Source organism: Embiotoca jacksoni, unplaced genomic scaffold (assembly GCF_022577435.1).
Source record: "Embiotoca jacksoni isolate LCO1_2020_lvr unplaced genomic scaffold, fEmbJac1.0.p SCAF_18, whole genome shotgun sequence".
Classification (NCBI taxonomy): domain Eukaryota; kingdom Metazoa; phylum Chordata; class Actinopteri; family Embiotocidae; genus Embiotoca; species Embiotoca jacksoni.
The window spans coordinates 8795046-8809682 of NW_027185318.1; the positions used below are offsets into that span (position 1 = coordinate 8795046).

Sequence of the window (14637 nt, forward strand, 5' to 3'; positions counted from 1 at the left end):
GACCTGTCTCTCGTATTACCGACCATTCACCTCGCCGCTGCTCGCTCCCTTCTTAATGCGCCGTCCTCTAAAGCCGACACGTTTGTCACCAGACCAAACTGAGCCTAATCCATCGCAGCGTTTTTCTCCCACAGTTTAGGGTGTTCTGAATATATATTAAAAAAAAAAAAAAAAACTCAATGGAATTTCTTCAGAAAGAATGTTGTTGTTGCTCTCGGGAGGTAGAAACATTTTGATGAAACTGTGCAATGTAGGATCAATAATTAATCCAGACATGATGACTGAACTCGGAAAATGTTGCAGTATCAATGCAAAACAGTTCAATAGAAGCTTCTTTACATATAATGAATGTCCGAATGATGATCTCTCTGTCAATCAACCAGAAACAATTAGTCAATTACTTGATGGTCAGATATTAATAAAATGGTGGATTAATTGTTCGAGTCACTTAATTCACTGGTTCCAGACTCTCAAGTCTGAACATTTGCCGATTTCTTTGCATTTAATTATATTAAAGTGACAATTTGGGGGGTTTTGGAAACAAGAATATGCATGTCCCCCCCAACTCTAGACATTAACCAGAAAAAAAAAAAAAAAGGTCTGGTATTTTTCTGGCATGGAATCACTAAAACAACATAGTTAAAGCATAAAATACTGTAAATGTCATTGGTAACTTGTCCACTACTGATCAGTTCTTCTAAATTCAGTGATTCTTGATGTCTTGCCTCTGTGGATGTGTTGACTGACAGTCAGGAGGCGTATTTATGTGCCTCAATCCAGTTGATGGAAATGCTCCTAATTCACATTTTATTTCTGCAGCATTTGAAAGGTTTGTGTAAAATCCACTTGACAGCTGGATGGGAACACAGCTGCAGAGGGAGATGCTGGATCTTTGTACGAGGACTGCTGCTGCTGCTGCTGCTGCAGTAGTGTGGTCAAACACCTCTGGATAAGTACTTTCCTCTTTTCTCTATTTAATAGGCACAGATTTAACTCCAGATCACTTGCTCCCAAAAAAATAAAAAAATCACTGTTTATTTCCATCACACGGACAATATGCACACAGCTGATCTGAAAGCGTATTCGACGCTGCGCCAAGAAATCCCTCAGCAGCGATCTGTGAACACAGATGAGCTTCCTCACAGTTCCACTGGCCTCTTCACCACTCTGCCCTCAAGACAAATCGTCCTAGCGTTAGCGCAATGACACAAGAGGCCGCAACAACGAGGACACAGGACAAAAGTGCAGGAAAAAGAAGCAATCAGACAGAAAAGATGTCACCGAGAGACAAACAGTGTGCTTTTAGTGTCTCTTTAAAAGGGAGTCATCGCAGCGATTCACTTCTCCTCCTCGTGAAAATGATGCTACATGTAATATGGAGCAGCATTGCGTTTCCTCAGGGTGTTATTACGCTTACAGTTTCTTCTCTCTCCTGTCAGGAGTGATCGGGTAGTCGATTACACCCGAGGCAAGAGACGGTCTCTCCGCTGCTCTCACACCCATGCAAATACACCAAGACCTCTCTCATCTGCTCTGCCTTCCTGTCTCTTTCAGTTTCCGTTGCCTCTTCAGGTGCACACACACACACGCGCGCGCGCACACACACACACACACACACACACACACACACACACACACACACACACACACACACAGATGCACAAGTTTAGGCTTTGAAACAGTGCTCACAAAGTGATGAAAGGCAGTTTATCCTGCGTCCACTGTGATATCTCAGCTCGCCGTGCAGAATGGCCGAACACGTTATCACCTCTGACCGAGGGAAACCGCAGGAGTCGGGACTGACGCCAGCAGCAAATACCAGCGCCAGTGTGTGTGTATGCATGTGTGTCCCAGCGGTAATAATCACCCGGATTAGAGCGGAGCCAAACCCCCGCAGGGTCCCCCCTCTTCCCCCCTCCCCCCCCACCACCACCCACCCCCCCACCGGCCCTGCCCAGCCCTGCCCAGCCTGCAGCACTGATCTCCAGTTTGAAGCAGCCATGGGAAGCAGAGCAGCCGGCCCGACATCTCCACCGCATCTGACTGCCAGACAGACAAACTTCCAACCATTTCCAAATCCTCTTTGTCCTATTGATCGGCCATAGCCAGAATAAAATATAGAACAACCTTAGGCAACACGAAGACACATAACCCATTCAACAGGCATAGCCTTTAACCACAGGGGTGCAGTGAAATAGAAGCTGATACAGCCGTCAATATGTCTGTGTGAAGGATGCAATATGTGGGCAACAACAATGGGGAGGCGTGGAGAAGAAATGTGTTATAACTTAATAAGAATGTGCATCATGTCTGGATACCTCAGCCAAAGAAAGGGATTATTACTGTGTGGAAATGTTGACTGGGTGTATTACACACTGCTCAAATGGATTCAGCCAAGTCTCAGTGTGATTCAGTGGGATATTGGCACCTATCAACAATTGTCAGGGGCACCGTTGTGCTACCGTGGCATTCGTGACAGCGCCGTGTTGAAATGTCAATCAACATTGGTCCCTCAGTGGCTATTATCAACCCACTAATTCAGGAAGAAACTCACTGCAATGAAGAGACGAGCTTTGATTAAAGATAACACAGTGACCAGTTACATCCATTACTGTCCTGTGGGGACTTTAATGTGTTTGTGGTATTCAGTTATGGAGCTATAACGCCATTATACTACCCTCGGTTATGTTTGATCTCCTCCTCGATCACGGTCACATTTCTGTGTTATAAAGTGGACCTAAAGTAGCACCATACCCCGTGGAGTTTTGATATTTTTATTTTTTCATGATGATTTTTATGTGCTTTACAATTCCCCATTAGAATAGGCCTGTTTGAATAATGGCCTCAAGAGGAATAAGCTGTTTTGTACAAACAAAGATGTACAGGACTATCAGGTGTAGATAAGAGTATATTAATGATTAATTTTTTTTTTTTTTTAATAGGATTAGTTTAAGTTATTTATGTCGTAAAGTAGCCCAACTTAAAGCTTAGCGAGCTTACAGTGACCTTATTGTAAACTACCTCCGCGTGCTTTATATTACATATAAAAACACAGTTTAAAAAGTTAGTTACAGAATCATGGAAAATGTCAAAAATAAATAAATACGGACTCCCAATTTTGCGCTCCAGGTCATACCTAAACCCCACGCTTGTTTATAATATACAGTAAATAAAGCAAAGATCTCCCAGTTTTACCTCAGATTTTTCTGTTTATTCTCCTTTTTGTTGAGGACCCCCGGAACACAGTTGGTGAGCTCGGTCCAGTCGGCGTGCAAGCCGCAGCTCCAGCCGGTGGAGAACCGGGAGAAGAGCCAGGTCTCCTTGCGGTTCGGCCGGTAGCAGGTACACTTCTTCTGGCCCGGTCTGCAGTCGCAGGGGACCTCCAGACGGACATTCTGGACCAGGTGCCTGCCGAAGGTAGTCCCGCCGGTCTTCTGGATGTGCAAAAACACAATCACGTCCTCGCCTTTAATTTGGAAATCAATCGTCCTCTCCAGGTCCCTGACGGGGAAGTAGTATTTCTTCACGTAGTGGGGGTCCGGAGTGGGGAAGATGTCCCCCTCGTCTTCTTCCGTGAAATAACCGTGCGGGGAGCCGAAATTGATCACCCCGGGGGCCACGTACTGATAGAGAATCAGCATAAAACACACGGATCCGACGACGATCAACAAGAATTTGCTGCTCCTCTCGACCATGATCCTTCCCAGTGCGGTTCCTCCAGCACGCTACCATTTCCCAGTCATGCCGACAACAGGGAGCAGGGCGCTCGGCTTCTTCATTTCTGCTCTCCCCCGCCGTCAAGGACTCGTTTTCGGGGCTCAAGAGTGGCTCATTCCGCTTCGAGATGACAGGCGAAGTTGGCGCATGGTTCTCCGAGACCGATCAACACCGTGAAAGACGCATTGTAACTAACTAAAAAAAAAACTAAACGCCCCCCCTGAAAGCGACCCTCCCCCGTTTACTTTACTTTGGTTTCCAGTCCACACAACAGGCTCACTGCATCACAGTGGAGCTATGTACCCAGGATGCAGCGCGAAGTCTACCTTTTCAACCTCTCTCGCTCGGTCTCTCTCTCTCTCTGAACCCCGAGTGAAAGGGAGAGTCGCTTTAATTTATTGGTTGACACGTAACGACCGCGTCATCCGCAAGCAGCCAATATTTGCAGCCACAGTTGGATAATTGAAATAATTAAAATCTGCCCACTTCAGTACTGGGCTGCTAGAGTCTAGAGCAGATAAGCTACCAGTCTAAGTTGACTTGTCTTTGTCTATTTATTTACATCCATACTAATATCTCTTTGAATTTCAGGAGCCGAATAACGATTAGCGTTGGTTTATGTTTGTCTCTGATTGTTTCTGTGCCTGTTGGATCTCAATAGCACTCATGTTTGAGGTTGGAAAAACAAATACTTCCATATTTCTCTCCTCACGTCACGTCTACATATCAGATTCAATAACCTCCAATCACAATATTATTTTCCCTGCTTTGATTTTTCAATGCTGTCCAACTTGTCGTTGTAGATTTTACTTCAACAACTTAAGGTAGGTAGGTAGGTAGGTAGTTACTTTATTAATCCCCGAGGGGACATTTTTTTCACTACAGCAGCATACAGAAGCAATAAGATAATAATAGAATAATAGAAAAGCAATAAAATAGCTGTAAAATAGCAGTACAAAATATAAAATGCACAGTATATACAATATATACAGTACAGTATATATCTATATATATTATATACAAACAATCAAGAAACACAGTCAACAGTGTTATTGTTGTGTGATGGATTTTGCCAGAGGTGAGTTATTGTACAGTCTTATTGCGGTCGGCAGGAATGATCTCCTGTATCTGTCCTTGTGACAGCGGAGCTGGAGGAATCTTTTAGAGAAAATGCTCCGCTGTCCCTGCAGCAGGTGGTGGAGAGGGTGGACAGGATTATCCAATATGGATAATAGTTTGTTCAGCGTCCTCCTCTCCACCACCTTTTCCAGGCTGTCCAGTTTGTAGCCGATGATGGAGCCGGCCTTCTTAACCAGTTTGTTAAGTCTGTTGGTGTCTCCGGCTCCAATGCTGCTCCCCCAGCAGACCCCAGCGAAGTACAAAGCACTGGCCACAACAGACTGGTAAAACATCTCCAACATCTCACTGCACACATTGAAGGATCGAAGTTTCCTCAAGAAAAAGAGTTGACTCGTCCCCTTCTTGTAGACAGCGTTGATGTTGGTCTTCCAGTTCAGTCTGTTGTCATGGAGACACCCAGGTAATTGTACTCCTCAACCATGTCCACCTCCTCTCCCAGAGCTCTCAGCGGTTGTGGAGCCGTCGCCTTCCTCCTGAAGTCGACCACCATCTCTCTGGTCTTGGCCACGTTCAGGAGCAGGTGATTTCTTCCCGCCCACTCCACAAAGTCCTCCACTACTGCCCTGTACTCCTCCTCCCGTCCATCCCTTATACATCCTACCACTGCAGAGTCATCAGAGAACTTCTGCAGATGGCAGGACTCTGAGTTGTACTGGAGGTCAGTGGTGTATAAGGTGAACAGGAAGGGAGACAGAACAGTTCCCTGTGGAGCTCCAGTACCACTGACCACCGTATCAGACAGCACACTGCCCAGACGGACAAACTGTGGTTTGCCTGTCAGGTAGTCAGTGATCCAGGAGACGGTGGACGCGTCCACCCCCACCACCACCACCCGCAGCTTCTCACTCAGCAGCAGTGGTTGGCTGGTGTTGAATGCACTGGAGAAATCAAAGAAAGTGATTCTCACAGAGTCACCGGTTCCATCCAGGTGAGACTGAACTCGTTGCAGCAGGTAGATGAGGGCGTCGTCCACTCCCACATGAGGCTGGTACGCAAATTGCAGAGGGTCCAGAGAAGATTTCACCAGCGGCCTAAGGTGTGCCAAGACCAGCCTCTCCAGCACCTTCATCACATGAGATGGGAGGGCAACCGGTCGGTAGTCGTTGAGGCCGGATGGAGTCGTCTTCTTAGGGACTGGAACCAGGCAGGACGTCTTCCACAGCACCGGGACCTCCTCCTGCTTCAGGCTCAGGTTGAAGAGGTGTTGTAGGACCTCGGCCAGCTGGACGGCGCAGGTCTTCAGGACCACGGGGCTGATGCCGTCAGGCCCTGCAGCCTTGCGCTGGTGGAGTCTCTCCAGCTGTCTCCTAACCTGGCCAGTCGTCACAGAGAGGGGGGTGAGGGAGTGGAGGGGGGGGGGGGGTCAAGGTGTCGATTGGAGGAAGAGCCCTTTGAGATTAACAGGTGTGACACTGTGGTGGACGTGGGGCACTACAGTTGTAAAAGTGATGGTGGCACATACAGAGAGCGGTCTGTGCACTGAATGATGAATTACCACGGTGTGGAACAGAGAATCTCCTCAGGCCGTCCTCTAATTGAAGATCCATTTTTGTTTTCCTGGCTCATGCATAGTTTGCGTGGTCACTATGTCTGGGCTGCATGCAGACATCTGTATGAAGTTCACCTTAACAGACTTTGAGAGAAGACAAAATTTAGGTCACTTGCACACATGTAGAAACGCAAACAAAGAAAGACTGGATCGGCCTATAGTTCAAACCACAAGTACTTATGCTTTGCTTGAGCATTTTCATTCTACGCTACTTTGTATTTCTGCTCCATTACGTCGCAGAAGGAACCTTTTTACACCATCAACATTTATTCAACGGCTGTTTTTAATCGTTACTTTGCAGGTGAAGTTGTAGTCTGTACAAAGCCTTGAGGAGCTTATAAAATGCATTGAATGGCGACAAGCCGAGGGCCTCAGGGCACGTGGGGCCGGAACGGCTCCAGGAAGTCTGTGTGGTGTTTACATTGTCGTTAATTTCATTGTTTTAAAAATGTTTTGTAATATCCACCACCAAAGCAAAACAAAAGCTGAAAAGTAAGAGGGTTTCAAAATGGGTCTGACATTTTTGACTAAATCTCTTGACAAATTTCAGAGCTCTTCTGAAAAGTGGTTTTCATTGGTTTGTGGTATCCATAATGACAAATTCCTGGGCATTATCTGTTATCCTCTTGTTGTTAAAATGTAATTTGTTATCATTACATTCTGGGGAAACCCAAGATAATATCCCCCACATTATTTAAAGCAACCTCTTTCATTAAGTTAAATTGTCATATAGTATGTTTAAAAACATGTTGTGAAATGGTTACACAGACAGCATAATTAAAAACAAACTAAAAGGAGAGCAAACAACCTCAATAAACACACCACCATCATATTCTAAAGTGTTTTATTCTAATCCCGAAATAGGAACAAATGTTTTGCTGGTTGATTTTGAACAGAAAACAAAACAGGAAGTGATGAAAGGTCACTCATTTCTTCAGATTTATTCTCCTGTTTCTGTTTTCATTTTTCTGTGTCTTCTATTTTTCCCCCCCATGACCAAGTAACACAGACAGCACGAGTACAGTTTGAGGCCGGTGTTGGGGGGCGGGCCACAGCGGGCTCTACCTGCTCACTTGAACCGGAAGTCTTGGCCAGGTGAGTCGCAGACGGTGACCCCGCCCCCGACCACACCTGGTTTTCATTGATGTAGGTTTTTGACCAGCTCCCGGTGATTCTTAACTGACCGCGTCACGTCGAGTTTTGAATTTTGGCTGAAGCTCCGCTGCAACATGTGAGAACTGTTTCTCAGCGACTCCAGAAGGAGTAGCTTCACCAGAGTCCAGCTTCTGGGAAGGATTTAACCCGGAAACGCAACAGGGAGTGGAAATACGGCGTGTTGGACTCAACGCCCACCACACAAGGTGAGTGGAGGGTTTTCAAAATAAAAGGGTCCACTGACAAGTTTAGAGATTCCTCCTGTTGCACCGTGACACGCGCAGGGACAAGCTATATAACCGCAGTTAGCTCCGTGCTTAACCAATGTTAAACTTTTTGAATGCCCCTCTTACATTATTTGTTGCAGGTTGCCGTTATTGTTTTTTTTTGTTTTTGTTTTTTGTGTGCAAATGCTGTGTAACGCATGCAGTTGTGCTGTGTTTGCCATTTTGCAGTTCCTGTGGTGATATTGTGTTCTCTCCTCGCGAAGACCAAATTCCCTATTTGCTATTGTGCTGGAGATATTTGTGTTAATGTCATGCAAAACTCCAAAACCGCCTCCTATTACTCGAAGGCCTCAATGCCCGACAACCATGAGATCAACCGCTCCCGGTGGTTCACGTTGCGTCTCGCGTTGCTCCCGCTGGTGGTCAGCAAAGAGTCCTGCTGCTCCTCTCGTTCGTCTACTTCTTCTTCTTCTTCTTCAATGTAGCCGACCAAACCTGTCAGGCACATTTATGCGATTCCCAAGGGCGATCGCTGTTCAACATGTTTTGACTAATCACATTTAAAAGCGGAAGAGAGAGCCGTGTTTAAAGTGCAGGGTGCGGTTCAGATAAGGCAGGCTCCACCAGAGCTGACAGTGTTTTTTTTTTTTTCCCACCGGTGCCCCTGAGGTTTAATTTCCCAGACATTTGTTATTGCAGATGTTTATTGTGGTAATAGGACAGAGTGAAATGACTGTCTGCGTGTAATCTTACTAAGCTACTTGGCCTGATTCCCACATGTTTCTTAAATGAGGTTCAATCAGGAAGATCAGCCCAATCAGCAGGCTGGTGGGTGTGAAAACAGCAGTTGGTTGTGGCTGATGGCAAATGAGGTTAGTAAGGGATGAGGGTATATTTTCAATTTGAGTGGTTTGGGTTGATGGTGTGATGTGTGTTTAGTCAGGCTGTAATTGCCTGCTTGCTTATCCACACTTTCGGCTCCCATGATTTCCCAGTTGGACGTGGATCTCTGAAGGCCTGTGCTCATCCTCTCCCCGAAACCTGTCATCTTGTAATTTATGTACGCTGGATTTTAGTGGAGCCAGGTGTTCACAGCTTTACGATAGAACCACACTTTAAAACAGTTTCCGTAGTTATGCAGGAAACAAAATATCTTTTTAATTTTCTTTTGAGCCCCTTTAAAGCTAAAACTTTGACAAAACGCTTAAAAAAAATTGATAGAAAACTAATTTTATGGGTACCAAATCAGCATTCATTAAGAATTTATAAGTAATTAACGGTTTAATAACTGATTACTAGTCATTTACTGATCTATCTTTATTCTCTCAATTTGGTAATAGCAGTAAATACATATTAAATGCTCATGGGTTTCACACTTAGCAGATAACAAGTCATTAAAGTTTGCAGTTATGGATATTAATAGTTTATCATAAAAAGATTATGATCCAGAATCTATCGACATGTTCAAGTGTAGGTGGCCCCTGAGAAGGTCTTCCTAATCAATTCAAGAGTTAAAAAGACAGGTGTAATGTCAGAGGGTAAACAGTCAGAGGGGGTTTTCTCAAACCTGGCACCCTCATTAATAACTTAAGCACGAGGAAATGATTTATTAACTGCTTATAAAGCCATAAGGTGCAACGTTGAAACCCTTTGAAACACGTGACTTTGATGACCCAAGTCATTTCTTAAGCCACATGCAGATTTCATTTGCTCCTCCAGCTTCCTCTAAAAAAAAAAAAAAAAAAGAGGAACCCCTGCACACAGAGTCCATGACAAATGTCTTCGTTTGCTGGCGGAAGATCTGACTCAGATCAAAATAGTGTAAAGTGTGTGTCCAGATGTTCCTCTTTTCACCAACATCATGTTCATATCATTTCACTTCTTGTATTCCAGTTTGTCATATGTAAGGATTTGTAATTTTTCTGTTGACTGTAAAGCTGTTTAAAGACGGCACTTTGGGTTTGTGGAACATAGAGTGGGCATATTTCACAATTGTTTGACATTTGATCAACTCAGCAATTTAAATCAATCGATGAATTGAAGGGATTTAATCTGCTGGTCTGCCGATAACTTGCATAAAAGGCAAAGAAAATCTTACATTTGAAATTTTTTTACTCATCACGTGGTTCCTGGTACGGGATTAATTTCTCTTTTAAAATACTTTTGGCTACTCGTAAGAAAACCATCGCATAGATATGGCAGCAGATAAACCGTCCTACAAAGGGTGTTTGTCCTTGTCAATGAAATCAACTGTACGAAGACGGTAAACTTTATCTTGAATGCTACACGTAAAAAGCAGAAAGGCCAAAGTATAAATACAGGATGTACGCGTAAAATGTGACCCATTACACACTAACATATGTCTATAACTCATTCTTCCAAGTTAAAAAAAAAAAAAAGAAAAAAAAAAGAAGAAATTTTGGTTAAATTTGAAAATTTTCTTCTACTTGACTCATAAATTAAGAGATTCATTTCTTCTTCCCTTTCATCCGCATGTGGTCACACCCACCACTAAACTGCTCGGTCATCCACCACGTCTCCTCTGAGCGTCCCACAGCCTTGTGGACACCACATGTCCATCTCCATCACAAAATCCCCAATATACAACCACGTCACGCAAGTTATTTGTCGCATAGTAAGATTCCTGCTCGGCTCAGTGTTGGTTTGGACTGTTTGCACCTTGACAGAATATATATTCCCTTGAGATTATCCCAGCGTGACTGGATGTGAGCCAGTGAGGGCAGCCAGCGTGTGTGAGCCTGTCTCAGTTGTGAATAATTCAGCCTGCTCTTTTACATGTTCTTTACTTACACTGACGCAGCATCCGCCTGTCACACTGCTGTTAAACACGCTCGTGATTATGACTTCTGCCTCGCCCCTGGCATTTCCCAGATGTATTAAATACTAGGAGATTTTGGTGAGAGTCTATGTGTGTCAGACAGAGCAGCTGAGAATATTAATACTGTTTGTTTGCGAGTGCTAAGTTGTGTGTGTGTGACGGTGCGTCGTTGTGTGTTTGCTCCCACCATGCGCAGTGCCATTATGAGCTGTGTTACTTAAAGAAGACGGATGTCACAGAGTGTGTTGCCCTCTGGCTCGGGTATAGAGATATGACAGTCTGTTTGTCATCAGAACCAGTTTATTGTTGCCTTTGCATAATGATCCTGTTGAGATGGATATTTCTATAGTGTTTCTAGAGGCTTTCAGCTGTGTATTATGTCCTTCTCGAAGTCCCTGGTGCACACATCCTCTGTCTTTGCTTAGAATATACTTGTACTGTATTTTGGTCATATTTTATTAATGAGGTTTGTTTTATGATAATGAAATGAGAGCCACATATGTCTGTAATAAGACGACAAGTGCATCGACACACGCAGGTATAAATATTTACTCATGTAGGAAATCCATGAAATGTCCCCAATTAAAATTCTACCTATTAATCAACAAACAGCTGGTCAGTGGATTAGAGCTGAATCTCATGTTGACTCAAGCCAAACAGGGTTCATTCATGGTGTTTACATCTTCTTCCCGACATTGTCTCAATTTTTAGGAATCTGCTCTCAGGCCCTAATGTCCATGTCCAGACATGCTCCGTCTGTTTGCGCTTTATTTTTCATTCAGCCAGCGGCCAAGACCGAATACCACTGAGCGAGAAACACACAAAAACAGGAAAGCAGGAAGGTACACACACACACACACACACACACACACACACACACACGCACACGCACACGCACAAACAAAAAATGTTCCCCAGTTCGCTTTTCTTTTGTGTGTGCGTGTGAATTCAGCTGTGTATTTGTTTGTTGTTTATAAATAAACAGGCAAAAATTAAGTCAAAAGAATTGGCAATCTGTTTCCATCATGAATCCCTGAAATGAATTATTCCCTGAACCTTTCAGAGTGCTTCAGACACAAATATTTTTTTTGGATGTGCCTAAGGGGGAAGTGCACGCTGTCGAAAGAAAACAAAACTGGGCGCCATGTATTTCCTACATTCCAGAGTCTGTGTGTGTGTGTGTGTGTTTGGGAAAGAGGGTACACTGGGCAAGTTCGAGGGTGTACATGCGTTTACACATGCTGTTAAATTTGTGGAGGCCATACAGATGCAAGCGTGTGTATTTTGCATTTCGGTGTACTTGGTGTCTCTGTGTTTAAGAGAAGATGCATTTCTATAAATGAATGTTTGCCTACTATGGACTCCTTCACTCTTGTCCTTTTTTTCAGTCCCTTCCAATTAAGACCTGACCCCCCCCCCCCCCCAAAGAAGTAAAACAATAACATGTTTAGTGGGTTGAATGCAACTTTGAACATATTAGTCTGTGTATTGAAGGGAGCTGTCTGCTACAGACTTAGAAATTTCACTGCTCAACTCGCCTGTCACTTTAAATGTACATGTGCAGGTCTGTCCTGGTGAGAGCGCCTGACTTTATCTGCTGTCAGTAACGCCTGCAAAATGATGCAACAAGACTTGTGCAGCGTGTTTGTATTTATCATGACTCTAGAGTGTCGTTTTGGGTCATAAAATGTCTTTTTTTTTTTTTTTTGCCCCACAAACCAAAATCGTTGGGCTTTTATAATACCTTTTATGCTGAATTTGAATGCGTGTTTAGAATTGCTTTATACAAGGCATGGTTTTTGCAATCATATTTGGATGCAGTGCTCTAAAATACACAAGAAACAGGTGTTTCTTTGCATGGGACAAAATCGAAAACCAGTCATCTCATCAACATCCTCCCACAGCTGTTTACACACTGGCCAATATATTGTGAAATATATTAGTTATAGAACTAGAAATATGCCAAAGTTTCTCACCCAGTAGAACCTCTTATTTCCCCCTGTAATACAGTCTATGTAGAATATATAAAGTCTTACTCTCTCTTTATCTCTCTGCTCCTGAAGCTTTTTTTTTTTATGACAGATGTATCGCCTCCAGGTGTGATGTGATCATGGAATAAGCTTCTGTATTTTTACTGTATTTTTAGTTATATGGGGACACCAGAGGATAAATCAGGGAAACACCAAACTTTTTAGGATTCATCCGCTGGGGAACATGAATATCTTTAAAAAAAATGTAATGGGAATGCCTCCAAAAGTTGCTGAGTAATTTTACACTGGACCAAAGTGGTGGACCAACCTTCATGCTGACAGAACAGTTTTTCATCCATTTAGGCACTCTGATGACATGGCTGAAACGATTGCCTCATTATTAACATGAAGTCAAACCTGTTCACCATTACATTAGTATATAACCCCAATCTTCAGGAAACAGGGCTGCAATATGTTAGTTTGCAGGCATTCACATGTGGCTTTACACTTTTCTCATTTAACCCACCCAAAGATCTTTACTGATGCATGTCCACGGAGATGTTTCCCTCCTCACTTTAAAAGTGTCTTCATGTTTTAAAAATATAGTTCTTGTCGGATCTTTAAACAGCATCTGAGACCTCTTTCTGCTAACCTTTTGGAGGGGCTTTGTTCGACAATTTTTGTCACTGTTTGAAACTGTCAATTCAACCACCACTTACTCTTTATGAAGGCAACAGTAGGTTCTGATCCTCTTCTCAAATTGATTTACAAAAAAATATTATTGCGTGTACATATGAAAGCCAATAATTCTTCTGATAAGAGTCGAACAAAAATGTGAGCAACCCCATTTGAAGGCTTTTTGCATTAGGTTCTTCCCCCTTTCAGCGAGGCCATTCAGAACAGGTAGAAACACTTTTGCCTTTAGACATGGTTTCATCTCAACCTTATTCCTCCACGTCATCGCGCCGACTCTGCTCAAGCATTCCTCTCTGTGATTGTCTCCATTTTTGAGTGACTGTGTGAACTGTTCTTATCTCTGCAGGGTTGTCATTTTCCAGTGACAAGTTGACCCTTGAACTTTTTTTTTTTTTTTTTTTGCCAGAGGACATGTGTGTTTCATGGGTGTGTCGGGTTTATCACTTAATTCTCTCTCTCAGACATGAGGGATTAAGGTCCATAGGCCTGCGTCTATAGGGAATTACATTGTCTCCTCTTTCAAGGCAGTTGTTAATGATTAAGGGTTTATTTAAAATGCTGAGCCTAACCACTGTCCACCACTTATTGGCAGCTCTGAGTGTATTGATTTATGGAGATAACTACGGCTTGATCGCTGACGAGCAGGACTCAATGTTTTGTAAGAAAACAAAACCAAACAAAAAGTCCGTTTTAAAATGAGTTTTATTTCTATAGTTTCATAGAAGTTTTATGAGTAGGTTGAATTTTGTGCAAATGGCGTCTAATCCTCTAAATACAAGCAGTTTATCCACTGTCACCGGACAGAGCCCGAGTCCAATATCTGAAGATTGTTGTGCAGACATTTTAGATGCCAACTTCGGAGATGAAAATGCTTTGTGATCGGTGGAGAATAATATTGCACTCAATATCAATTTTCTCTGTCAACATTTGCCTTGGGAAATTTAGCTGGTACAATGGCAGAGGACTCAAATAACCAAAGCTCTTTGTTTGAGAGGAGTGCAATTGGATCTAGCTGCTGCTCCAGTTCTTGGAAGACAACGGACGACTAATGGAAGCCACGTAACCTCACACGGTCTCACTCTCTTACGACCCCCCTTTCTATCTTGCTTTTTTTGTTGTTGCTTCTACCACTTTATTTTTTTCTCGTGCCGTCTCCGCCCTTCGCCACGTCCGTTCCTCCTTTCATTGTAAGCCACATGGCATCAGGTTCACAGAGAGAAATCCACACCATCCTCTATCACACCGCTTATCTCTTTTGAAATAAATGGACAGTAATTACTGTGCTGTTGGTGGTTTCACCTCAGAGTCCCAAGTTCCCTCCTCTCGTCCGTTTCATCTGAGCCT

The 14637-nt window shown here is 43.5% G+C and overlaps 1 protein-coding gene across 1 annotated transcript in view; it reads right to left on the minus strand.

Annotated features, from left to right (window-relative positions):
• Positions 1-4069, minus strand: part of hs6st1a (heparan sulfate 6-O-sulfotransferase 1a) — a 55453-nt gene extending 51384 nt beyond the window's left edge. Inside the window, exon 1 of the mRNA XM_069152579.1 lies at positions 3196-4069. Coding sequence (XP_069008680.1) covers positions 3196-3695 — 500 coding nt within the window. The 5' untranslated portion in view covers positions 3696-4069. The remainder of the gene's footprint in view (positions 1-3195) is intronic.
• Between the last annotated feature and the right edge of the window lie 10568 nt (positions 4070-14637).